Below are 25,375 nucleotides of genomic sequence, written 5' to 3'. Positions count from 1 at the left end.
AAGACAAAATAATCAACAAGGGACAAGTTCCCCGGGTCCTAGAGGGCCAGTCGACACCTAGTGGTACCTGAGCGAGAAACAGTGGAGCTGGAGAAGAGCTGGGCAAGTTGACTGCCGCAGCGCACTAGACTTTGTCCTCATGCACGTATCCAAAGTAAATACTTCAGTTGTCTCAAGACAAAGTAATAGAGACAATTTCCCCAGAAATTCTTAGGATCAAAAGGCACTCTGGCAGCTTGGTTCTTTTACTTCTATTTATGCTTTTATTTACTAAAATTCCTTTTGAAAATATGAGTCTATCCCAGCTATGCCAAGGCAGGGACATGAGGAAAGCTGTGTCTGTGCTCTGCTTATTCTTCCCAGAGACTGCATCTGATATGGGAAGGAGAAACTAAAGGGAAAAACATCAACAGAGATGAGAACTGAGGGGCAAAAACTGGACCCAATTTGGACAAGCACATTTTTCCTTTGAGATTGTACTCTGCTCCTTCTCCTAGAGGGACTGGCTTCAGGGAGATACCATCCACTTCCATTAAGTCATTTCTCACTCTACCCTTCATCTTGCCTGCCCGGGGATGGTGCCACCTGGGGGTAGTTCTCATCAGTTGACAGGTTGAGGCTTGACAAACCTAGGTATCTTTTGCTCTTGTTTCCAGAAAATCAGCGCAGCTCTCACTAAAGCTGATTCCTTTCTGCTTGAAAATGCCCTCTCAGCCCAGAGCACCTTTACACTGGCCATTTCTGCTTATGCTCTTTCCCTGGGAGACAAAAGTCACCCACGGTTTCAACCAATTGTCGCAGCCCTGAAGAGGAAGGCTTTTGTTAAAGGTATGACTTGTTTCGTACGTTTATTCGGCAAATGTTAATAAGCATATAGAGTCTGCTAGTTCTGGGAAGGAGCTTAGGGTTTGCAAAGTTGAATAAGACACCATCTCTGTCCTAAAGGAACAAATCATCATAATACAATATAGCAAGTGCTGTTATTCACTCATTCAGCATATGCATTAAGTACCTCCTATATACCAGACACTGTTCTAGGTTCTAGGGATAAAGCAACAGACCAAAAGGAAAAAAGAAAAGTCCAGGTCCTCATGGAACTTACATTCCAGTTATGGAGAGACAGACAAACATGGTAAGTAAAATATTTCAAAAAGTGAATAGGTTAATGATGATTGATATGAAGAAAAATGAAGCAGGGGAGGGAGACAGGGAGAAGGAGTAGGTTGTAATTTAAACCTCCCTGAGAAGCTAGTACTTGAGTTGAGACCTGATGGAGGTGAGAAAGCAAGCCGGGGCTGTCCGAATGATGTTCCTGCTGGAGAAGCAGCGTGTGCATATGCCTGAGGCAGGAGGGCGCCTGGAGCTCCAAGAATGGCAAGGAGGCCAGTATTGCTGGAGAGGAGTGAGATGATGGGGAGACCAGGGAAGGAAAGGGGGAAGGAGTGAGGGAGGATCATATACAGCCTTGGAAGTTATCACAGGAGCTCCACAAGACCGTTGTACAATGTGCACGGCTCCCAACCAGGCCAGTGAACTGAGGCTGAAATTCAGCTTGTGAATTCCCCTAGCCAGGCACTCTGGGTTGGGTCGCTTCTGCTCAGACCAAGGGGTGCCTGTGTCTCATTCACATCCAGGTGCTGTGGGGGCCAGTGGAAGCCCAAAGCTTTAACTTCCACTTCAAGTGAAAAGAGAAGGCACTGGAGGACTTTTAGCAGAGAGGGGTGTGCTCATTGCCAGTTTATTGCACTTTCCACTCTGGCTTATCCTGTATTGGGTTGGCTATATGTGTATTTCATTTTGAAAAATAAAGATACCACTTCCTATGGGTCAGGAGTAAAGAGATAGAAACAGGCTAACAGTGATCCTGGCCAGTGTTCCTATCGCAGCACGGGCATAGTTGGACACTTCTGAGCCCTCTCCTGGCTGAGGTTTTCTAAAAGCTTGATAAATATAACATGAAGTGTACTACTAGGTACAAGATTTAATTTTTGTCATAATTTAAAAATGACTGAATCTTAAAAAGATAAAATAAAAAGAAAAATGACTGAACCTCAAAACCACTTGTACAGTGCTTTTAAAATAATGCAAAAGAATATCTTAGGTCTTAGAAGATAGGGATCATAAAAATCATAGAATTTAAGAAGAGGTCTTAATAATTCAAATAATGTTTGCACTGAAAGTATCTTCAAAAACCAAAATTTTCATTCTAACTACAACAAATCTGAGTCTTTGAGAAGGAGGGGAAACATTGTCCAAAGTCATGCAAATAACATAATTGTGAATTGTAAACAGATACATCAAAATCTTGACTAACCTTCAAAAATGATTTCCAAATATGCCTTATTGTTTTTTTAGAGATAATCGATTTTTAAAGGATGTAAAGTGACAAGTCTAAATTACTAGAGCAAAAACAAATATAATTTAGAACTTAGTTTATGAAAAGTATTGCATATATGAAATTATCTTTAGTGCTTTACATTGGGAAGAGATCATAAAAGACTGAACTAAGGCTTTGGGCATGATCTCATAATTTCTAGGACACAGAATTTTTTTTTCCAATCAGGGAGAAAAGTTTCCAATTTATCTCATAGTGTCAGTAACAACAGTAAGCCTTGCTCTGTGGATGGTGCTTTCTGGTGGACTAAGAGTTACATTTGGTATCTCACCTGAGTTTCGCTGTGAGGAAAAAAGTACCATATACACTTTAGGTATTAGAAAATTAGTCCCACAGGACTAAAAGAATCTGTCCAAATCGACATGGTCAGTTCCTAGGAGGGTAGAGAGTAGAACCTGGGCATACTAGTTACTAGTTTATTGCACTTCTCACTCCACGACACTGCTTTTCCCAAGTACACGTGGGCTCTCCATGATGACACTTTCCAGTCAAGACAAACAGCACTGTATTAAGAGAACTTATTTTGTATTGGTCCCTTTGAGGAAGTTCTTCCTACAAATGAGTAAGAAATTTCTAGAACTCAAAAGGCCACTACCAGAAGAAACCTCTAGAGACCTGCTAGAATTAATGTCAAATTTGCATTTTTAATTATATTAATGAATGTGATTTGCTGATGTTCAGGTGAGCCAGTCATTTATCGTTTTTGGAAAGACGATCTTCAGCAAGCTAGATCTGCACCTAACTCTGGTACAGCACATATGGTAGAAACCACTGCCTATGCTTTGCTCACCTTTCTGAGCTTGAAAGACCTAAATTATGTTAACCCGATCATCAAATGGCTATCTGAAGAGCAGAGGTATGGAGGTGGCTTTTATTCAACCCAGGTAACATTTCTTTATCTTGCTTTATCCTCCTGGAGACATTTGTCCTGCCACCCACATCCCACCCACTATATGTTCCATACCCATTCTGACCTCCATGCTTTTGTCCACCAAATGAGCATACCATAGATATGAATCAGTCACTAGAACCAGAGGGCCCTTAGAGATTATATGCACTGATAGCCTTCTTAGGGAAGAAAGTCATCCCCAGGAGGTTCATTCATGGAGTTAGGGGCAAAGCCAAAATCAAAACTCACATCTCCTAATTCTAAATCCCATACTATCTTTACAATTCTTAATGATCATGAAGGGCTAACAAGGCTATCAACATCCATCACATCCTGTATAATGACCATGTGGACAAATGTACTGATATTCCCTCCCCCCAAAATAAATAAAAAGTGAGAGAGATACTGATTGTTATAATTTATTTACCAATGTAAACTCATTTATGTATGTATTTTCTATGTTAGAACTATTAGGTAGTTGAAGAATATGCATCTGCATTCAAAGTTTAGCTCAAATACTGGCATCTTCTCTGCTGCTTGGATGTTTGGATGATGACAGAATGTGTTTGTATATGTTTGTGTATTACAAAATTTAGAGTTAGAGGGTCCTTCAGGATTACTTTAATCATTATCTAATCCGGGGAGGCAAATGGGTTTTCATCTTAGAGACAGGTGTAAGCTTAGCAAGGAAGAGTGTCCCATTGGGGAGCGCACCATCAGTACAAGCAGACAGGGTAGACACATATTTGACATCTCTGAGCTAGTCCCATTTCCCAACTTTATAGACAAGGAAGATGAGACACGAAAAGTAAAGTTCATTCTTTTATTCCTTCAACAAATACTTGTTCAATAGCTACTATGTGTACCTACTAAAGGTAATGGATGCCAAGAAAGACTTGCCTCCAGAAATCTTACATTACGGTGGGCAGAAAAAGAAAATTAAAACAGAATTATGGGGAGGGAGAGCTCATTTCTGGCCTCACTGTGGATTTATTTAAGGTGAGACTTGAAAGATAAAATGGAGGCATTCTGCAAAGAGTGACCTGCCTGAGGTCACGCACTCGGGATGCATGGAGAACCTGGACCTGAGGCCACACTTCCTTCCTCTCCCTGCCAACAGCAGCATCCTTACTGGGGAGGGAGAGACCTTCCTCTTACCTCCACCTGGGGGCCCTTCACCAATTCCACTCAGTCAGCTGGAGTTTCGGCACAGCTTAACATACCCTCACCCTCTCCCAAGAAAGGGTATTTGTAAACACAGGGAATATGTAAAATGAGCTAAACCTATTTTTGTGCCTTGCTAATTGTTGATAGGATACAATTAATGCCATCGAGGGCCTGACAGAATATTCACTCATGATTAAACAACTTCGCTTGGACATGGATATCAACCTTTCTTATAAGCGTAAAGGTGACATCCACCATTATAAGATGACAGAGAACAGTTTCCTTGGAAGGCCAATAGAGGTAAATGAAGAACTTTTGATAATATTTTGTAACTGGATAGGGCCTTTGAAATCATGTGTTCCACTCTTATTTTACAAATATATCTATTTACTACTAAAAAAGTCATTGATACCTGCTATGTCCTGGGCACTGGGGATTCAAAGGCAAAGTATATGAAGAAACTGTGTGCTCAGGAGACAGTTATTTTAACAGACAGTGAAAAATAAGAGCCTTGACAGGGACATGGAAGGACAGAGCAGGGCCTCCTGACCCAAGGTGAGAGGTAGGAATTTGTCAAATGCATCCAGGGGTGCAGGTTAAATCTGAAAGAATCAGGACGACTTAGCCAGGTGAAGAAAGGGGAATAACATTCCAGACAGAGAGACTAGTATGCAAAAGGTACAATGATAGAGGGAGAGAAAACCCATCCGGGCATCCACCAATGGTTCCAGCTGGCCCTGTAACACATGCAAACTGTGGCCTAGCTGGAATTGGCCTTTAGGTCCTCCGACAACTTACCCCGTGTACCCTGATGGTTTTTTTTTTTTTTTTTTTTTAAGTGGGCTCCATGCCCAGTGTGGAGCCCAGCATGGGGCTTGAACTTACAACCCTGAGATCAAAACCTGGGCTGAGATCAAAAGTCAGACAGTTGGGGCGCCTGGGTGGCTCAGTGGGTTAAGCCTCTGCCTTCGGCTCAGGTCATGGTCTCAGGGTCCTGGGATCAAGCCCCGCATTTCGGCTCAGGTCATGGTCTCAGGGTCCTGGGATCGAGCCCCGCATCAGCTCTCTGCTCAGCAGGGAGACTGCTTCCCTCCCCACCTCCGCCTGCCTCTCTACCTCCTTGTGATCTCTCTCCATCAAATAAATAAATAAAATCTAAAAAAACAAACAAACAAAAAAAGTCGGACACTTAACCAACTGAGCCAAGCAGGCTCCCCTGGATTTTGTTTTATGAAAACATTGATGGCCTATGAAAATTTCCCCCCCAAAAGAACACATTGGAGTAGCTGCCAGTAAACAGCTGCTAAGACACATTTTTCTAATTACTACATTTTAGATGTTTTTAAGTTGTATTTAAATATGTGAATAACTGGAAATAGTTTTTGACTGTCTGTATCCTCTACAAATCTATGTTCGGAAAAAGTGAATAGGCATGAGAAATAAAATTTAATGCAAAAATTATAAACTATTGGCCCATAGTAAAAAAAAAAAAAAGATAGGTATGGATATATAGATAGAGATACAGACATATTCCAATACTTAGATGTCCATAGACTTCAGGGTACCTGGGTGGCTCAGTAGGTTAAGCGTCTGCCTTCAGCTCAGGTCATGATCCTAGAGTCCCAGGATCAAGTCCCGCATCAGGCTCCTTGCTTAGCAGGGCATCTGCTTCTTCCTCCTACCTTCCCCCTCTCATGGTCGCTCTCTCTCATTCTCTCTCTCTCTCTCTCTCTCAAATAAATAAATAAAATATTTAATTAAAAAATCCATAGACTTCAAATAGAAATCTGCTCCCAAACTCCTTTGAAAATCCATAGGATCCGGCACGAGGTTCTGGCAGCAGCAAGCATTCTTCAATCTGTCCCCGTTCCCGCCAGTCACGGGACATGTGTGTATGCACTTTGTCCGTACTTTGTGCTTGGGCTTCTGCAGGCACGGGTGCTTGTGGCCCCTGGGTGGGTAATGTGTCGTCTTTCTCTGGGAACCTGTAGAGTTCACCAGAGACTGACATTCTGAGCCAGTGGTCTAAGCTCTCATGAGGAGGTCTTGATAGACCCACTGGACTTGGCTGGAATTAATTCTTCTCTGCAGGGGTAATGCTGTAAGGGGCCCCTTGCCATTTTTAAATAATTTAAACCTCAGCCCATGGTGATATTGTCTTTGTAGAAAACCCAGGCTAGTAATACCAAGTTTGGAATTCTCTATGCCAGCATTTCCTGAAACATGTTACCTAAAAAAAGTTTGGTGATCAAGAAAGTGTGGGAAACTGTAGTTTAAATGAAGTTAAACAAGTTCTTTCTTAGAGGATACCCCATCTTTAATACATATGTGACTAAATGTGGTGACTCTGGGCAAGAATGGGCAACGGAGGGGCATGGAGACAAGGGCAGGGCAACAGTGTTCATTTCCGAAATTTATATGTCACTTAGGTTCCTAGAACCCATTCCTCATGTAACATCTTGATGTGCTGTCTTTTCAATAAATGCTACTATATTCAATCAGGGAAAAAAGGAAGTTGGCCTTTTTATGTACATTTACTGAAATTTCGAAAAAGGGCTGATGACTTTTCATGGACACCAAATCCCTTTTGCGCCAGTGTGCTATGTAAGGGAAGGGCAGGCTACAGACTTAGTGAGAGCAAAGAACCAACTCTTCGGGCCTCTTGCATAAAATGATCTCCCCCATGCTTTCCACAAATCAAGGGGCATTTATATAATTGAGTTCCTTTGAAGAAGAGAATTCCTTAATCCAATTCATTCCTTCACTCTCCTCCTAGAAAGATGGAAAGAAGACCATCAGCACCTAAGGATTTGGCAGGCTTAAGTGAGGTGCTGGGAGTCTGGGTGGGGTGCCAAGTCTTTTGTTAAACAGAGACCAGTGGGAAGTGGAGGAGACAGCCATCATGAGGCACGGAAAGGCATTTACTCAGTTGGCAAAAGGAGATGAAGATCCAGTTTTATCATAACCATATATAAGTGAAGGTGTAACCAAAAATAACTTCTGATCTGTTGGTATCACTGGCTCACTCAGGAGATCTCCGACATCATATTTACATGTAAAAGGGAAAGAGGAATTTCCAGCACTTTTCATGTCTGTGTGCACAGGATTTTCACTGTCTTATCCATTTAATCTCACAAAAGCTCTGAGAGAGGAATCTGGCAGGTGTCCACGAACTCTTTTCATTGTTCTGTCCTCCCTCATCATTCAATAAGAAAAGAAAGCATGGTTTCTCATCCCCTTTTCAGGTGCCTCTCAATGATGACCTCGTAGTCAGTACTGGATATGGCAATGGGCTGGCCACAGTGCATGTAAGTATTTCACTGAGAACCAATTTCATGCACAATGATGTGTCTGCTTGTACCAAGTAACATAAAAGAAAGTTAGGGACTTTGCCACAAAGCTACAGAAATCTAGGCTTGGGTAACCATGACTAAAGTAGGATTCATTTATTTAATTTTTTTTGCTATCTTGGTAGCTATACTCACAATTGCTTTTTGCAAATGGTTATGTTAATCCTTGTATGCATATAGTCTTTGTATTTGTGGAAATTATATATATAATTATACATATAGATACATAATTTTATGCTTCTATATGTAAATGTACATATGGTGCATGTGTGTGGACACACACATGTATGTATCCATGTTTTCTGTGATTTGTAGCATAGTCACACCTCATTTATCCAGCTTCATTTAAGATTGATGTATATACGTGGGCGCCTGGGTGGCTCAGTGGGTTGGGCTGCTGCCTTCGGCTCAGGTCATGATCTCGGGGTCCTGGGATCGAGTCCCAGGGACCAGGGAGCCTGCTTCCCTCTCTCTCTCTCTCTCTCTGCCTGCTTCTCCATCTACTTGTGATCTCTCTCTGTCAAATAAATAAATAAAATCTTTAAAAAAAAAAAGATTGATGTATATACGTAAGGGCTTAAGTTTCTTTTATTTTAGCCATAGACTGTGTGCACTTGTGTAGACAACTTAGAAAAACTTGTACTGCCAAATGGCTAAAATAAGATCAATTACATATTCTAAGCATAATTTAATATTCTACTGATGATTTTAATTATGCTCTTATCTTTACCACATTTATCCCTTCAAAGATTTTATAAGATTGCATGGTTGGGTTGATAGGGAGATGGTTATCCACTTCTCTGTCACTTCTAGTTGCTCTCAACATACCTACCTCGGGTAGCATCCCTGTCCTTCTATGCACACCTATAATTTGTTGTTTACCGTGGGTGGTGTGGGACCTGGGAGAAAACCACACTTCCTAGCCTTGTAGTGTTATGCATAAAACTTATTGTACAGGTTCAAAGGTGAGAGGCTTAGTAACTTTTCTGTACAGTCAGGTGCTCAGATTTGACTGCATGGGATTTGGCAAGATTCTGCCGGGCTAGATATCATTTTTTTCCCCTACTTGGGCTAGTCAGCTATGTTTCAAATTGTGGGGTTTGCTGAAAGTCTAGTTATTGTGAAATGAGTCTTCACTGCACCCAATTTGCACTGGATTGTGGAAATGATACTTCAAGCATCCCATCTGCAGCAAAACAGTACTGCCATGATGCCTTCCCACTGTCCCGTTTTAAATAGAATATTTTTGTTCACTCGTCCCAATACAGGTAACAACCGTGGTTCAAAAAACCAGCACCTCTGATGAAATTTGCAGCTTTCATTTGAAAATTGAAACCCAAGACATAGAAGGTAAAACAGCATGATTTACACTGTAATTTTGTGCCCCTCCCTTTTTTTCTTCCTGTGGTCTTCATCTCCCTCTTCTGGTGGGTTGGTTCTCCCCTCCATTTCAAAAGCAAGTCCTCTTGCTCCCTGTAGTCCTCCTCAAACCATGGCCCCAAGATCAGAGGGTGTGCTTTCTTCTGCCCTGAGAGCTTCGATGTGTGGCTCAAAGACCTATCCCTACAAGGGATAGGGGATTTCTAGCAACCAGTGAATCCAGGCATCAGCTCTTTCTCTACAACCTTCTCCAAACATGCTACCTTAAATAACTCCTTCCTTAAATTTTAAGTTCTTTGAGAGCAAAGAACTGTTATAATTATTAATATTGTCAGTAGCCATGAATTTCCATTAAAATCACCAGAAGTGTCAATTTCCAAGTCATAAATCATTTTTAACTGTGTTCAGAGACCTTTTCACTAATTATTCTGTTCTAACGGGTGCAAAACAGCTAAAACTGGTTTACCGTCATTTTGTTTGCTTGTCATGTGTGCTAGCATCCAGCTACAGAGGCTATGGTGACTCAGATTACAAGCGCATCGTGGCCTGTGCCAGGTAAGCCTGTTTTCACAAAGGGGAGCGAAGACTTCAAGGTCTGGGTTGTGCCATTCTATTATGTCTTTACACCTTCTTGAATTTTAAAATGGCTGGAAGACGCAAAATTGTGCGCTTTTTAAAGTGCAAGACATAATGGGTGTTCTTAGATAGCTACTTTGTTAAACTGCTTTGTTTTTGCTCATAGTTTTTGGCCTCCCACTTTTGGCCTTTTCATTCAAACACTATAATATTATCTTTTTGCTATCTTCCAGAAAGGTAGAGAGGAGATTGAAGTATTAGGAAAAGAAAAAGAAAAAGACTTTCTTATAAGCAGCTTCTACTCTCCTACTTAGAAAAATCATATTCACCCAGCAAAATCCCTGGCCCTTATTAGCCAGTGGTTCTCAACTCAGGCTGCACATGGAAGTCAGCTGGAGGGCTTTTAGAACTATCCAAAACTCTGGCCTTACCCCTAGAGGTTATTCTGATGGTAGCCTGCGTTGAGAACCAGGGTCCGGGGATCAAACCCCACGTTGGGCTCCCTGCTCAGCGTGGTGTCTGCTTCTCCCTCCGCCTCTGCTCCCCTTTCCCTCTCCCCTTCTCCACCTTTCCCCCCACCCCCCGCTAGTGCTCCCCCCTCAAATAAATAAATAAATCTTTTTTTAAAAGCATAGGTTTTTTAAATTATGTACACGTACCTTAGTGATCACACAGAGTAAAACAGTGGTGGACCCATGATTAGAACACAGACTTCTTCCCTCTTCCTTTCATAACCTCTCAGTACCTCCTGTTGTGCTGTTTCCTTAACTCTTCATATTCTCAGCCACTGATTTCTGTGGTTGGTCTTCTGCTGATTTTGCATGTAATCACAGATGATGTCAAAGCACTTAGAAATTCCGTAGAGCTGTATAATAGATTAGAGCAGAAAAGGATTTGGGGGGATGACACAGTGAATCCAGAAGCTGAAACACAAAGAGGTGAGGTGACCTGCTGAGTTCTCACAGAGTTGGAGGTAGAGGCAGGGCCTCAAGCCCCAGACCTTGACACTCAGGTCAGGATCTAAACCACCTCCTTTAGTCAGTATAACCTAAGACCACTGACCTCAATGAACAGCACACTGCTTCTCACCACCTCCTTCCCAGACATTTCCCATCCTTGTCCAGTCTCTCCTTTTTTAGGATTCCCGCACTGCCCAGCCTGCTCACAATACCTCCTTCCGTCCTTGGCCAGTCTCTGCCCTCTGTTCCCTCTCAAACACCCTTCCTCATTCCCTCATGTCTTCCTGCTAAGGTTTCCCTTTCCCACCCTCCTAACTGCCATTTCTGCACTTGGGTACCTCTCTTCTGGAGCAGGAGGCATGATCACAGTTGTGTTTAAATTCCAAACACCGGGTCACAGGGAGATGTGAGCAGACTTGTTGAAGGCGGGGCCAGAATCACTGAATGGGACCCTACAGTGGGCACAAAGGAGGGCTCTGATGGATCAGTGGGACCCCTGGGGGGTAGCCTCTACCATGAAGTACTCAAGTGACCTGTGGCAAATTGCCTTGCTTCTCTGGGCCTCTTCTGTAGCGCAGGGATACTAAACTACCTGCTCTCCAAGTGTCTTTCGGTTCTTATGTCCCACAACTCTGCAGTACACAAAAAGGCTCTTCTCAAAAACTCATTCATTTAAATTCATTGACAGGAGGCCTAATTCCAGATTGTTAATATACAAAAGAAAGCAAATAGAGATGGAATATTGAATTTTCTAATTTTTTTGGCTTTTACCAGTTGGGAACAGAATGTTCAAAAAAAGCCAGGTAGAATATGCTTTGGCTCTGTGAAGTTAAAGTAGGTTGGATAAAGTCCAAAAGTAACTGTGTAGTACTTATTCATGTGAAAAAATCTTTGCCTTCAAATATTCTCTCTCCTGACTTAAAAAAATGCCTGCATACAGTTTCTGTATTCAGGGGGTCTCTTTCCTGTAGTTAGCTTTTTACAACCTCTCTGTTGTATCCGTAAGAAAAGAAAAAAGGATTTCATTTCTCTCCTTCTCTCTGAACAAAATGCCTTTGGGGGAGATTGCTGTCTTTGGCAGCAGGCAAAGGGCTTCTGGAAAGGAACATTTCTGTTCCATGGTTGAAACAGTCACCATGGCAACCAGTCATCAAGGCTCCAGCAACTTTTCATAGACATTCTCCACTCAGGAGGCCTTTTTCCATTCTGTTGACAGAGTATTTGCATCTGTGAGCAAGAGTTCTCTGCTCCTGGTGGTACTCACCCCTCCAATTAGGGAGATGTCCAGATGTCATTTTACAGTTCCAGTTTGTCTTATACTCTTTTGTTAATTGTTAATTTTGTGAAGAATGGGACTAAATTTTTGTAAACCAGACATTTTATGATATCTTTAATTATTACAGTAAATATTACAAACAAAACATCTAGTAGGGTCTGCCCTAATAGGTGTGATTGGGGAAAAGAGATGCCCTGCCACCTCACTAACCCACATAAAACCTCCCATTTAACTAATACTCATTCCTTCAGGTGAAATCAGTTTATCTTCCCACTATGAAGCTCTCTCCCCAGTTTCTTCCTTTAATCCTGACAGATCTTCCAGGCTCCACTCTCAAATGTCCAGCCTTCTCTCAAGCATCTTGAGATGAAGCTGGAACCTGAAACTCAAGCTTTGCAGAACCGCCCTCGCTCTGCCCCCATCCCTGGTCTTCAGCCCCTGACCTGCCAACTTACCCCTTTTAAATCTTCTGATTCCACTTAATGGCAGCACTAACCTCTGCCTCTTAAAACAAAGCCTTAGAATTATAAAGGTAAACTTGAAACACAAGTTTATACTTCTTCACAGTTTATTTTATCAAGAAAATGAACTCCAGAAAGGGAAAACAATTTGTAGAAATCTCTCAGCAGAACTGTGGTAAAACCCAATTTTCCTGATTCCCCAGTTCAGTGGCTTTTTTTGTTTCTTCTCTTATCAGAAAAAAACACAAAAAACAAAAACAAAAACAAAAAAAACACCAAATCTCTCATTTTACCCCCTTTGCCTTTTTCCTTAGCTTCCTCCTGAGCACAATTCCTAGATGGAGGATAGTCCTTAAAACATTTTTTTAAAATAAATATCTATTGTGGAAAATTTAGAAAGTATAGAAAAGCATGGAAAAGAAAAGAGATAATCACTTACAATTTCACCATCCAGAAGAGAGTAGCTGCTAACATTTTAGGGTATTTCCTTCAAGCTTTTTCCTAAACATGCTTATTGAGTCGCTTTTGAATATAGAACAAATTTTCTTTTTCAAGTGTGCTGCATTAGAAAAAAAACTGGAAGGAGAATCAAGAGATTTATGCAGCTCTGAGGTGAACTACTCATGTGACCTTGAACAAGTACCTTACTGTCATCCTCCGTTTCCTCAACTAGTTTTTTAAAAGTTTGGGCTGAATGACCTCTCCAGGTCCATTTAAAGTATCGGTTAAGGGACACCTGGATGGCTCAGTTAAGTGTCCGCCTTCAGCTCAGGTCATGATCTCAGGGTCCTGGGATCAAGCCCAGCGTCTGTCTCCCTGCTTGGCGGGAAGACTGCTTTCCCTTTCCCACTTCCCCTGCTTGGGTTCCTGACCTTGCTTTCTCTCTCTCTCTCAAATAAATAAATAAAGTCTTTAAAAAAAAAATAAAGTATCAGTCAAGAGGTGCCTGGGTGGCGCTTTGGTTAAGGGTCTGACTCTTGGTTTTGGCTCAGGTCATGATCTCAGGGTCATGACCTTAGGGTAGTGAGATAGAGCCCCGAGTTGGGCTCCACACTCAGGGCAGAGTATGCTTGGGGTTCTCTCACTCCTTCTCCCTCTGCCCCTCCCACTCACGCTCGCTCTCTGAATAAAGTATTGGTGAGGTGAGCAAAGAGTTAGAATAGGTAACTCTAAGATCTCTTGCAACACTAACATTTAGAGGTTGCAATGCATGTATTATAGAGAGGCAAGTAAGGGCAGATGCAAATTAAAAATTAAAACCTACTGGGGTGCCTGGGTGGCTCAGTGGGTTAAGCCTCTGCCGTTGGCTCAGGTCATGATCTCAGGGTCCTGGGATCAAGTCCCGCATCAGGATCTCTGCTCTGCAGGGAGCCTGTTTCTCCCTCCCCCTCTGCCTGCCTCTCTGCCAACTTGTGATCTCTCTCTCTCTCTTTCAAATAAATAAATTAAATCTTTTTAAAAAATTAAAACCTACTAAGAAATAAGGCCTTTTCTTAAAGAATCTTGTCCACTTATTTTTTCCATTTCCGATCTCTCATTTATTTTAGCTACAAGCCCAGCAAAGAAGAATCATCATCTGGGTCTTCCCATGCAGTGATGGATATCTCTTTGCCTACCGGAATCAGTGCAAACGCAGAAGATTTAAGAGTTGTAAATGTTCTCTTTTACATATTGTTATGGATGCTTGGTTTTCTTTACTACATTCTTTTACAGATAAAGCTATTTCCTTTCATTTTAACATATTTTATAATTTATTAAATTATATATATATAATTATGTGTATAATATATATAATAAAATATAATGTATTTTAATATGTCACTTTCATAGAATCACCTAGAATATTCTTTCCAAACCAATAATCTACCTAAGTTTTAATTTTCCAAATTAAAGTGGGAGCATATACTTGCATGGTCTGAACAAAATGTAAATGCATAGGATTACATGTTCAGACTTTTTCAAGAGGAGGAGCTGCTCTTTGACTTTTTTGAATAGTGTATTACTTCCCCACGTCCAACATCCCAATATCGGGTGAATGCATTTAAACAAAAAGATCAACTTAAAAAAAAATCATGAAATTAAATCCAAGCTTTCTCTTTCCTCTCTCAGCTTGTGGAAGGGGTAGATCAGCTACTAACTGATTATCAAATCAAAGATGGACATATTATTCTGCAACTGAATTCGGTAAGTTCCACCTCCCATCAGTCCCCATTTCCAATCACTATTCAAAATTTACAAGCTAAAATGTTGAGTCTCTTCTCCCATAATTTGTTCAAACCTTGAAATTGTCAGATTCCTTCCGATGAGTTCCTTTGTGTTCGATTCCGGATATTTGAACTTTTTCAAGTTGGGTTTCTGAGTCCTGCTACTTTCACGGTGTATGAATACCACAGACCAGGTAATCAACTCTACTCTAAAATTTCTTCAGAGAACTACTTTGCCTTCATTACAGTATTCATTGCATCTCTCCTTTTCTGAGAAGCTCATGTACCCCCTATTTCTTTAATCCTCCCAGAATCAACACAGTGTTGGGTATATAACTTGTTTAATAAATGTTGAATCAATGATCCTACATTTGATCACTGAGCTTTTTCTGCGAATACTAAGTAATCAGAGAGCTCTTTGGTTCACAAGACAGACAACTCCATTTTAGGCAGTTCTACTTGTTCAAAAAATTCTAAAAATGAAGCAAAGTCTCACACCCATTCATTCTAGTTTTATCTTCCAAAATCACGTGGAACATACTTGGCCCCTCTTCCTCTATTCTCCTAAACAATCACAGCTCTTTCCGCAGACCCTTATGTAACAAAATTTACTTCCTCTCATTCATGGAAGTGTCAAATATTTTAATTCTAAGAAATAATATTGAACAGTAAAATTTCAAGCACAGAAGGGGAAATCATTTTGAAGGAGAGTAAAGGGACATGCGTCAGGAGAGGCAATGCATAGTTTAATCTCCCTGCATCTAAGTTACAAAAAGAAATTTTGGAATAAGTCATCTCCAAAACCCCGTGGGAGAGGCTCACTGATCCATAAATGTGTTGTGTGTTAATCAAGCCACCTCTCCTAACTATGCTTTCATTGCCACAGATAAACAATGCACCATTTTTTATAGCCCATCCCATGCCAATCTTCAGCAAGTCTGTGAAGGAGTAACGTGCAAATGCGTAGAAGGTAAACTTCATTTAACATGTTCAGACCGCATGTTTGTTTAAAGCAGCACTCGTAATCTAGGGCTAATCTGGCAGAAGCTATTTGACAAACTTGTTCCTCAGAAGTAGACATCTCAGCTGACTGAAAACTGATTGCTTGAATACTGTAAAACTACTTTTCAACAACTTCTGAACACCCTGGTAGTTTCTACTGTATAGAGACGGAGAAATACCTGCTAGACAATTTGTTGGATATCAGAGGAATAACAGGATGTGAAATTCTTGCTTTTCACCTTGTCTTTTTAATGTAATAGGACCACAGCTTAAGAGAAGAGAGGCTCAGGACTGAGCCACTAGCCCCATTCTTTTTGTTTTTCTTTTTCTTTTTCCTTAACACTCAGTGACATCTCTATTGTCCAGTTCCCTTCGGTCTTCTGTAAGTCCTTTCCCTTGGTCAAGGAAAAGACCCAAAACTCAATAATCATCAACTGACTCCATGAGGGTCTGGGTTGGTTTGGGATTTATTTTGTTTTTCAAAAAAATTAATATCTATATGAGGTACTTATTGTACCATTTTATAGCTCTCAATCAGTCTGGTTATCATTTTGGTTCCTTCAAGGGACTTTTAATTATACTCAAAATGGGAAATTTTCCTCCTTTCTTTAATGAAAGCATATCCATTTCAGAAGAACTGAATGTGGAGTGACTACCCATTCTAAGCCTCATGTCCCAGATTTTGTTTTTGTTTATTTCATTTTGGTTTTGCTTTATATAATGTTTCACTTTATGGAAGAGGAAAAAAATGGTATTTGTAAGATTATACTGGATTGACAGGGCTTGTAAAAATTTTGTGTTTACTGCCAAAGCGAGTGTCTGCCTCTTTATGTTAACCTAACTTTTCCCATTTTTCACAAAATCCAGCTGACTGTGGACAAATGCAGGCAGAATTGGATCTGACAATCTCTCCAGATACTAGAAAAGAAGCAGCATGTAAACCAGACATTGCCTATGGTAAGTTCAAAGTTTCTATATAGAGTTCCATTAAACATAAAGTTTTATGAATACATGATCCATTAGAGAGCAACGACTTTTTATAGTGACTATTTGGATACTACATTCCACGTTCCCTTGAAGGAAAATGTTGATTTTCATCATTAACATGCAAAATTATCTATCCTTCAGCAAAGAAATGTAACTTTCATTTAAAACGACAGGAGTGACATACACACCCAGCCAGGACACTTTGCTCTACTAGATCTCATCAAATTAAACAGAACTTTTGAGAAGCCATGAAGGTATAAGATTTCACTATTCTTCCAGTCAGTTGAGCAGAGGCAGACACAAAGATGGTTTGGGGGCTTAGAATTTTTTTTTCAAACTCCCTTCAAAGACAAGGTAAAAATATCAATACTAAATCATTTTAAATATATGCAGAATTGCAATGCTCTGCTTCAAAAGGAGCATTTCCTTCTGGATGTCCAGAGCTCAGAGCTATGTCAAATGCCCAGGACAGTTGTGGTCTTCTCTTAAGTTCAGAGAATTAGCTCCTTTATTTTCATGTGCGTGTGTGTGTGTGTGTGTGTGTGTGTGTGTGTGTGTGTGTAAGTAAGTTCCTTATATATATTAGATATTAACCTTTTTATGCCTTTCTTTTTTTTAATTTAAATTCAATTAGCCAACTTATAGTACATCATTGGTTTCAGATGTAATGCTCAATAATTCATCGGTTTCATATATAACACCCAGTGCTCATCACATCATGTGCCCTCCTTAATGCCCATCACCCAGTGACCCCACGCCCCCACCCACCACCCCTCCAGCAACCCTCAGTTTTTTCCTAGAGTTAAGAGTCCCTCGTGGTTTTTCTCCTTCTCTGATGACTTCCCATTCTATTTTCCCTCCCTTCCCCTACGATCCTCTGCCCTGCTTCTTATGTTCCACATATGAGAGAAACCATATCAAAATTGGTTTCTAATGTTTATTTCTGGCTTCTTTTTTTTTTTTTTGAGAGAAAGAGAGAGAAAGAGAGCATATTGTACACTATCTCAAAACGTGTGTGTGTGTGAGAGAGAGAGAGAGAGAGAGTAGGATATTATCTCAGTACAGTTAATTCAGCACTGTGTGTTTACTGACTGCTTTTTTATATCGCTTCTCATTGGGGTCCCCTAAGACCTGTTTGAGGTAACAGAGAATTATCTGTATTTTGCCAGTGAATAAACTAAGTTTCAGGGAGATTGAATAATTTGTTCAAAGTCATGCAGGAATTAAGTAGTAAAACTAGGATGCATCCTGCTTTCCAGTATTATTTCCATTATATTACACTGATCTCGCTTACTGGAAATACAGCCATCAGAATAAATTGGAGATGGTTTATAGTCTTTCTTTCCATAGAATTCATCTTGATATTTTTAAAAAAGATTTTGCTGGGGTGCCTGGGTGTCTCAGTGGGTTGAGCCTCTGCCTTCAGCTCAGGTCATGGTCTCAGAGTCCTGGGATCGAACCCCACATTGGGCTTTCTGCTCAGTGGGAAGCCTTCTTCCCTCTCTCTCTCTCTCTCTCTCTGCCTGTCTCTCTACCTACTTGTGGTCTCTCTTTCTGTCAAATAAATAAATAAAATCTTTGAAAAAAAGATTTTATTTATGCATTTGAGAGAGTGAGCAAAAGAGAGAGCACGGGTAGGGGTGGGGTGTGGTTGTGGGAGTAGCAGAGGCAGAAGGAGAAGCTGACTTCCTGCTGAGCAAGGAACCCAATGTGGGGCTTGATTTCACGACCCTGAGATCATGACCTGAGCCAGAGGCAGATGCTCATCCGATGAAGCCACCCAGGCACCCGAATTCAGGATATTTCAAAATTTGTTTTAAGCTACTAATTCAGTTGGCCTTTGGTTCTGGCACAGTGAGCTCATTCATTCATCTAGCTAGCTGGAATCTCAAAAATGGGCAAACCTTTTGGGTCATTCACTTCAACTCTACCAAAGCAAAAATGAAAGGATCTTTTCTTAGACTACATCAAAGGGATCAGTCCCTTCAAGCTGCTCATTTCAAACCTGAGATCAAATACCATGGGTTAAAAATTGATGCCTGAATGAAGAGAAAGCAGGATACAGAATGTCTCATGTCAGATAGCTGCTAATCCCAGCAAAGATGAGTCAGAAGACCGAATCCTATCAAAATCCAAAGATCAGAGCCATGGAAGGGATCCAAACAATCCAGGCAAGGGAACAGGAGGCCCGCAGGACAGGCCTGAATGATAGATAAAGGCCCCTCTGTGAACAAATGGAAAAGGAAGGGGCTCTCCCACCTTCCCCATGGGCATGACTCCACTAATCTTAAAGGATCAAAATCCGAACTTTACATCTAACAAAGACATATCTTGTCTGTTTAGTGTGCTTCTCTCCTTTAATTTAATGCTGCTCTTATCCTAATCAGCCTGTTCTATAACAGTGGCTAGGGCTAATGATTCTTAGCAGAATATATCATTAGTCATGATTAGCAGAATCAGATTGGGAGTACTTAGGAAGGCTTTTTGGAAGAAATAAGATTTACCTCAGGGAACCCATAAGAGCTTGCTATGCCTCATTTCTCATTTGTTTGACAAACTCTGGCATCTACTGGACATGGCATTAGCGGTATTAAGCATGAATTCTTGTGTTGTTTCTTCTACCAGTTTATAAAGTTCGTCTCACATCTATCACTGAAGAAAATGTCTTCATTAAATACACTGCAACCCTCCTGGATATCTACAAAGCTGGTGAGAATTCATTCATTCATTCTTTCACTCAACAAATATTTAGTACTTACTATGTGCCATTAATGAGGCATTATATTGATAGACTAGGCATTGTATTATACACAGAGAATACAACTTGTATAACACAGCCAGAGTTCTTGCCTTATTAACATTTATATTCTGTTCAAGGAGACATGTTAAGAAAGAAAGAGAGACAGAAAGAAAGAAAGACAGACAATGAACAAATTAATTCTAAATCATAACAAGTATTATATTTGAGACATGTAATTAATGTGGGAAACTCCTTCAGTGTGATAACAGATGGCATCTTTTGGGAGTGATATTAGGAGTTAGCCATTCTTAGAGGGGTGGGGTGAAGAAGGAACCAAATATGCAACCGCCCTGAGATAGCAAGTAACCTGGCACCATCAGGGAGCTGAAGAACCCCAGCGGGGGTCAGAGGCAGGAAGACACTAGTATGAGATGAAGTTGAGAGGTAGGCAGGAGCTGGGTCATACAAGGATTTATAACGCATGACAAGATATTTAGATTTTATTCTAGAAGTCCAAAGAAAAGCTAACAAAAGGTTTGAGGTAGGCAAACAAGATGATTTGATTTATGGTTTTAAAAGATCATTCTGGCTTCTTTTGTGGGAGAGATCAAGAGTAGAAACAGGGAAACCAGTTAAGAGCATCTATGAAGTACAAAGCTGTGGGTTAGATGCCATGTGAGGATAAATGAGACATTTAATAACCAATACAATAAAATGAATTCACATGTAAAAAAACATATAAAACATTTTAAAATATGTTCCCTTTTATTCTCTAATTAAACTAAGCTATAAATATTATAAAACTTCTTGTCAAATTATATAGTCACACAAATGGTTCATTAAGTAATTCTAGTAATTCCAAATAAGCTTTTTAGTTTTAAAAATTGTCAGTCTTATTTTGCTTGACTCACTATAGGATTGGCCCTGTCTGAGCTCTGATTTGACAATAAGGAACCACATCAAACTTCCAATTATATCTTTATCGAATTGATAGTCTTTACAAAACCTATAATCTCAATAAGTAATACCTCCTAATAGCAAAGGTACTATCTGTGGTCCTGAAGTTTCTCTCAGCTTCTACTCATTTGGTAGAAATTGCATTCAAAATGTTTCCAGTCCTTCGGACACTGTATGACATTTTTATGTATTCAGTGTATCTCTATTATCAGCTAAGTCATGACAACAATTTATTGAATTTTTGAAATTTGAAAATTTATTGAATATTTTGTTTTCCTAACTTTCTTAATTTTTATTCCCCTTTAACCCTGAGAGTTTTACAAACATCATAGACAAAGTTTTAGGATTCACAATTTTTTAAAAAAACTTAAAAGTTCATCCTATTTTTTACTTTTGCCATTAAAACAAAAATATTTTCATATAATTAGCTTTTCCCTTAAGTGGCTTGATTTTGTTTTATATCAAATTTATAATCATTTTTATCTTGCTAAAAGCTTGTTCCACTTTCATAGTTTCCTTTATTTTTATATGATTTCACCATTCATTCTCTAACCTGTGAGCTTATTAAAGTTGATATATATTTTATTGAACATCTGAAGACTGTATTGACACAATTGCTAGACTATCATGAGCAAGTCACCAAAAAGCATATCTATCCACTTTGTAAATATTTGCTTCTATACCACAGTATCTATCAAAGTGAACCACTCAAGGCTTGACATGATTTCCAAACTGCCTTTGTGATTCTAGCACTACCAGCTTCCTGCCAAATTCCAATATTTTTCCAATTTTCATCATTGCATTTTTTTCATTGTTGAAATTTTTAAAGCTTTTCCTATTATTACTTAATTCTGCCTAGATACGCAGAACACTAACCTTACAAAGAAGTAGTTACAGTGAGATAATCTGGCTTGGCTCCTATCTTTGTGGTGTCCAGAGACACTTGATACCTGCTTGATAAGTAATTCAGTCAACACCTAATTGAACAGCTGGGAACTTCAGAATTTTCCTGAAACTGGACTCTTCCCTGGCAATCTATTTGCACCAATAAGGTGTTCACATAAGTATTCCTCATTGACTCCTTTTCTCTCCAACAGTTTGGTAAGTTGTTTAGTTGTTCTTTCCAGTACCTTGAAATCAGCAAAACCCATTAAACGATCTTCAAAGTCCCCAATTTTTTATTTTACATTATTTTAAACACTTTTTATATTCATTGATTTTTTTTCAATAATGGTTGAAATTTTATCACCTTATTTATATTTTCCAAAAAGTTGTGTTCTCATTTCACTAGGTATAAATTTTGCAATAAGTAGGAGTGTAAACCTAAATTGCAACTTTATGTTTATATTAATTTTCTTCTCTTTTGAAATTCTATCAAGTGTTTCAAGTATGAAAATGCTACATCATTTTTAGCCATAGACTAATAATACTTTCCAAATCTTGATTTGCTTGATCGATACTCTCATAAAAATGTGCTTCTGGTTTTTATTATTTTCAAATGTTTTATTGTATGAAATTGATTTGTGGTGTTAACCTGTTTTTTTCTCATTGATGATCACAAATTTTCTGAATCATGGTTGTCATTCTGATGAAAATATGTGTTTAGCACTCTGATCTTTTCGCAGTCTAACTTTGAATGCCATTTGCACCCAGCTTTCACATTATAAGGAAGAATAAACCATTCCTGTTTTTACTGAAATAATCAAGTGTTCTTCATTCCAGAAATACAAGTTATTTGTCTTATTTTCTACTAATTCTTACATAGTATCAAAAGACATCCCAGGCTGTTCTGAATGTTGTGCAGTATGAGATGATTCCCAAGCTGTAGTTCTTTATCAATATCATTTCTTCTTTGTTCTCCTGTCCATTCAGATTTATGACATTTAAAAGGAAATGTTAGAAATGTTTGCATACTTCATTATCTCTTCATTCCAGGTGTTCCTTTTTTAATTGTATAAATTTCAAATGTATATAAATATCAGAACACCACACATTTACCACTTACCCAAAAATTGCTGCACATGAACAATAAGCCAAGCTAAAAACTAAGCTATTTAGAATAGAGGGCAAATAGGCAGTTCAAGGATAATGATAAACTGGTGTTTCCCTTAAAATACAGGGTGCTCTGAGTGACAATATAAATGGAAAAAAAGATCAGTGATTATGGAAGCTGAGGTTAATTAACTATTCCCTCTTCTGAATATGCTTGAGACGTTTTATAACAAAAGGTTTTTACAAATAATGATAAGGCCCCAGCAGCCACCCTTCTCACCATGACAGGGGCTGAACTGGTAAACAGCGCTGGGAATGCTGCTTAGATGTTGCTGCCAGGGGAGGTCATGTCCTGAAGGTCATCAGGAGGGTGTAAGAAAACCAGCTGGAACTGATGTGTGCATGCTTATTAAATATCACTAATTGAAGCTTACCATATATGCAGTTACTATGAAGCATATGTCCAGAAGTTTTTCAGGATTCAATAATTAGGATCACTCTGTCAGAGTTAAATAACTATCATCAGTCCTGAATCTATAGCAACGAGTCAGACCCAGTCCCTGCCTCAAGAAGTTTCCTGCCTAGCTGAAGACAGATAAATGGAATGAAACATTGTGATAGAAATTCAAGTATAAGGGGAGTGGAGGAGAGACAGAGAGATATTTATGACAAAGAACATCCAGGAGTATTTACTGGATACCTCGAGAATTGAAGATGTGTTTCAAGATGGGTAGAAATGCAACAGGACAGCATGGGAAGGAATGCATTCTACGTAAGGGAGCCACCTTCTTGACTACTCCTGAGTTCTTTGAGAATCTTTGAGACTACTCCAGAGTCTTTCACATGTCTTGTACTTCTCTACAAAATTATCCATTGCCAGCTGCCAAATACTTTTTTATTTTACTATATAATGAGTGGAGATTAATGTTGTTCAACCATAGAGAAGTTCTTTTAATTCCTGGTTCTAAAGAAGTAATAGTAAGGGCGCCTGGGTGGCTCAGTGGGTTAAGCCGATGCCTTCGGCTCGGGTCATGATCTCAGGGTCCTGGGATCGAGTCCCGCATCGGGCTCTCTGCTCAGCAGGGAGCCTGCTTCCTCCTCTCTCTGCTTGCCTCTCTGTCTACTTGTGATCTCTGTCAAATAAATAAATAAAATCTTTAAAAAAAAAAAAGAAGTAATAGTAGAAGCACTAATATCGTGCTGTGTTGTAAGCACTTCTCATGTATTCACTACAGTTCTAAGAAGGTGGGTTTTATTGTCATTCCCAATTTTCCAGATGATGGGTCTGAGCCTCATTTGTCCAGGGCCACACAGCTGGCAAATGGCCGAGAGCCTGATTCCAAAGTCTTAACCATATGAACATTGTCACTCTCCAATAGCCACTTATATTAAGTTTATGCTCAATAATTAGCCATGAGGAACTGGAATTATTAAGAGTTTATGCTCATGACATCGTAACATGAATGTGATGATCTTACTTGTGTGCCTCTCAGGTGAAGCTGTTGCGGAGAAGGACTCTGAAGTCACCTTCATTAAAAAGGCCACGTGTACCAATGCTGATCTGGAGAAAGGAAGACAGTATTTAATTATGGGTAAAGAAGCCCTCCAGATAAAATACAATTTCAGTTTCAGGTAAGTCATTTTGGAGTTTCTGATCTTCCCTTCAAAACTAGGTGTCATTTATTCTTAACTGCACGTTTCTTATGTGTCAGGCTATTAACCAACAAACCATTAGAAGCCTAAATGCAATAATGTGAATTTACACTTGATCTTAGCCATAAGGCCAAGAATCAATGAAACAATGGGAATTTAAAACAAAGAGCCACTTAAAACCATGAAGGGCGACTGAGCACTCACTGACAGATAAACCAAGTGAGGACCCGGGTCTGAGGGTGCCTCTGAAGGTGCTCACCCAACCCCCTCAATACCATATCTGCCCCCTCAGTAAGTTCTCAGACTGTTCTCTTTTGTAAAGAGAGAAATGTTTAAATACGCATTTTATTGTCTCTTTTTTAAAAATAGATCTTGAGGGGCACCTGGGTGGCTCAGTTGGTTGGGTGACTGCCTTTGGCTCAAGTCATGGTCCCAGGGTCCTAGGGTTGGGCCTGCTTCGGGCTCCCTGCTGGGTGGGGAGACTGCTTCTCCCTCTCCCTCTCCCTCTCCTGCTCTGCCTACTTGTATTCTCTTGCTCTCTGTCAAATAAATAAATATCTTTTTTTTTAAATAAATAATAGTTCTTGAAACAGATACCATTCCTGCCTTTAATCGTGGGAGCCCTCAAGTGGCTTCCTGAGATTTGGGGGTTTGTGGTCCTTCCCAGGGGGAGGCCAGTGCAGCAGAGCCTGGCTGACAGCATGGCCTCCTGGGGCCTGGACAGCATAAGCACGCTGAGCTTTGTGGAATTCAGCTCTTCTCTGTCTGTGGCCATCACCACAACCATTTCACTGTCGTTTTTTCTTGGCAGGTACATCTACCCTTTAGATTCCTCAACCTGGATTGAATATTGGCCTACAAACACCACATGCCCCATGTGCTCAGCATTTGTGGAGAATTTGGATAGGTTTGCTGAAGACATCTTTTTAAATGAATGTGAAAATGCCTGAAGAGGTTTAACTATGCACAGTTTTCACTGTGGACTCCTGTTGTTGAAGTGTCTTCCTTTCCCTTCTTTCTTTTTTTAAACATTCACAGCTGGTCTTATTTGGAAAGCTCACTTTACTTAGGATTAGTGGCACTTGCTTTTATTAAAGAACGATTTTAAGAACTGTAACTTTCTGAAATACTGTGGCCTTGGGGGGCATGGAGACAAGCACTCCTGCCAAGGTTATCAGACACCAGAAGCAATAAAAATTGGAGCACCTCCTAAAACCTGCCACTCAGGAATGTTTGCTGGGGACGAAAGAATAGCCCCATTGAAACGTAGGAGCTTACAATGACATGGCCTTTGCTTGAAAGAAAATACCAAGGAACAGAATATTGATCGTTAAACCCTGACTTTGCTTTCAAAATGTGCAAAAAATGAAAAAGCATGTTATTTTAT

At 39.9% G+C, this 25,375-nt stretch overlaps 1 protein-coding gene across 1 annotated transcript in view; it reads left to right on the top strand.

Annotated features, from left to right (window-relative positions):
• The window catches only part of C5 (complement C5), an 86,361-nt gene extending 61,256 nt beyond the window's left edge, over nucleotides 1–25,105 (top strand). The window contains 14 exon segments of the mRNA XM_047699377.1: nucleotides 657–828; nucleotides 3,077–3,279; nucleotides 4,599–4,751; nucleotides 7,697–7,759; nucleotides 9,070–9,151; nucleotides 9,679–9,736; nucleotides 14,001–14,103; nucleotides 14,563–14,637; nucleotides 14,746–14,851; nucleotides 15,544–15,627; nucleotides 16,527–16,616; nucleotides 19,272–19,355; nucleotides 23,829–23,967; nucleotides 24,800–25,105. Coding sequence (XP_047555333.1) covers nucleotides 657–828; nucleotides 3,077–3,279; nucleotides 4,599–4,751; nucleotides 7,697–7,759; nucleotides 9,070–9,151; nucleotides 9,679–9,736; nucleotides 14,001–14,103; nucleotides 14,563–14,637; nucleotides 14,746–14,851; nucleotides 15,544–15,627; nucleotides 16,527–16,616; nucleotides 19,272–19,355; nucleotides 23,829–23,967; nucleotides 24,800–24,938 — 1,551 coding nt within the window. The 3' untranslated portion in view covers nucleotides 24,939–25,105.
• Nucleotides 25,106–25,375: the final 270 nt, after the last annotated feature.

Source organism: Lutra lutra, chromosome 13 (assembly GCF_902655055.1).
Source record: "Lutra lutra chromosome 13, mLutLut1.2, whole genome shotgun sequence".
NCBI lineage: Eukaryota > Metazoa > Chordata > Mammalia > Carnivora > Mustelidae > Lutra > Lutra lutra.
The sequence above is the reverse complement of the archived record's forward strand: the minus strand, read 5'-3'. Positions and strand labels throughout refer to the sequence as shown.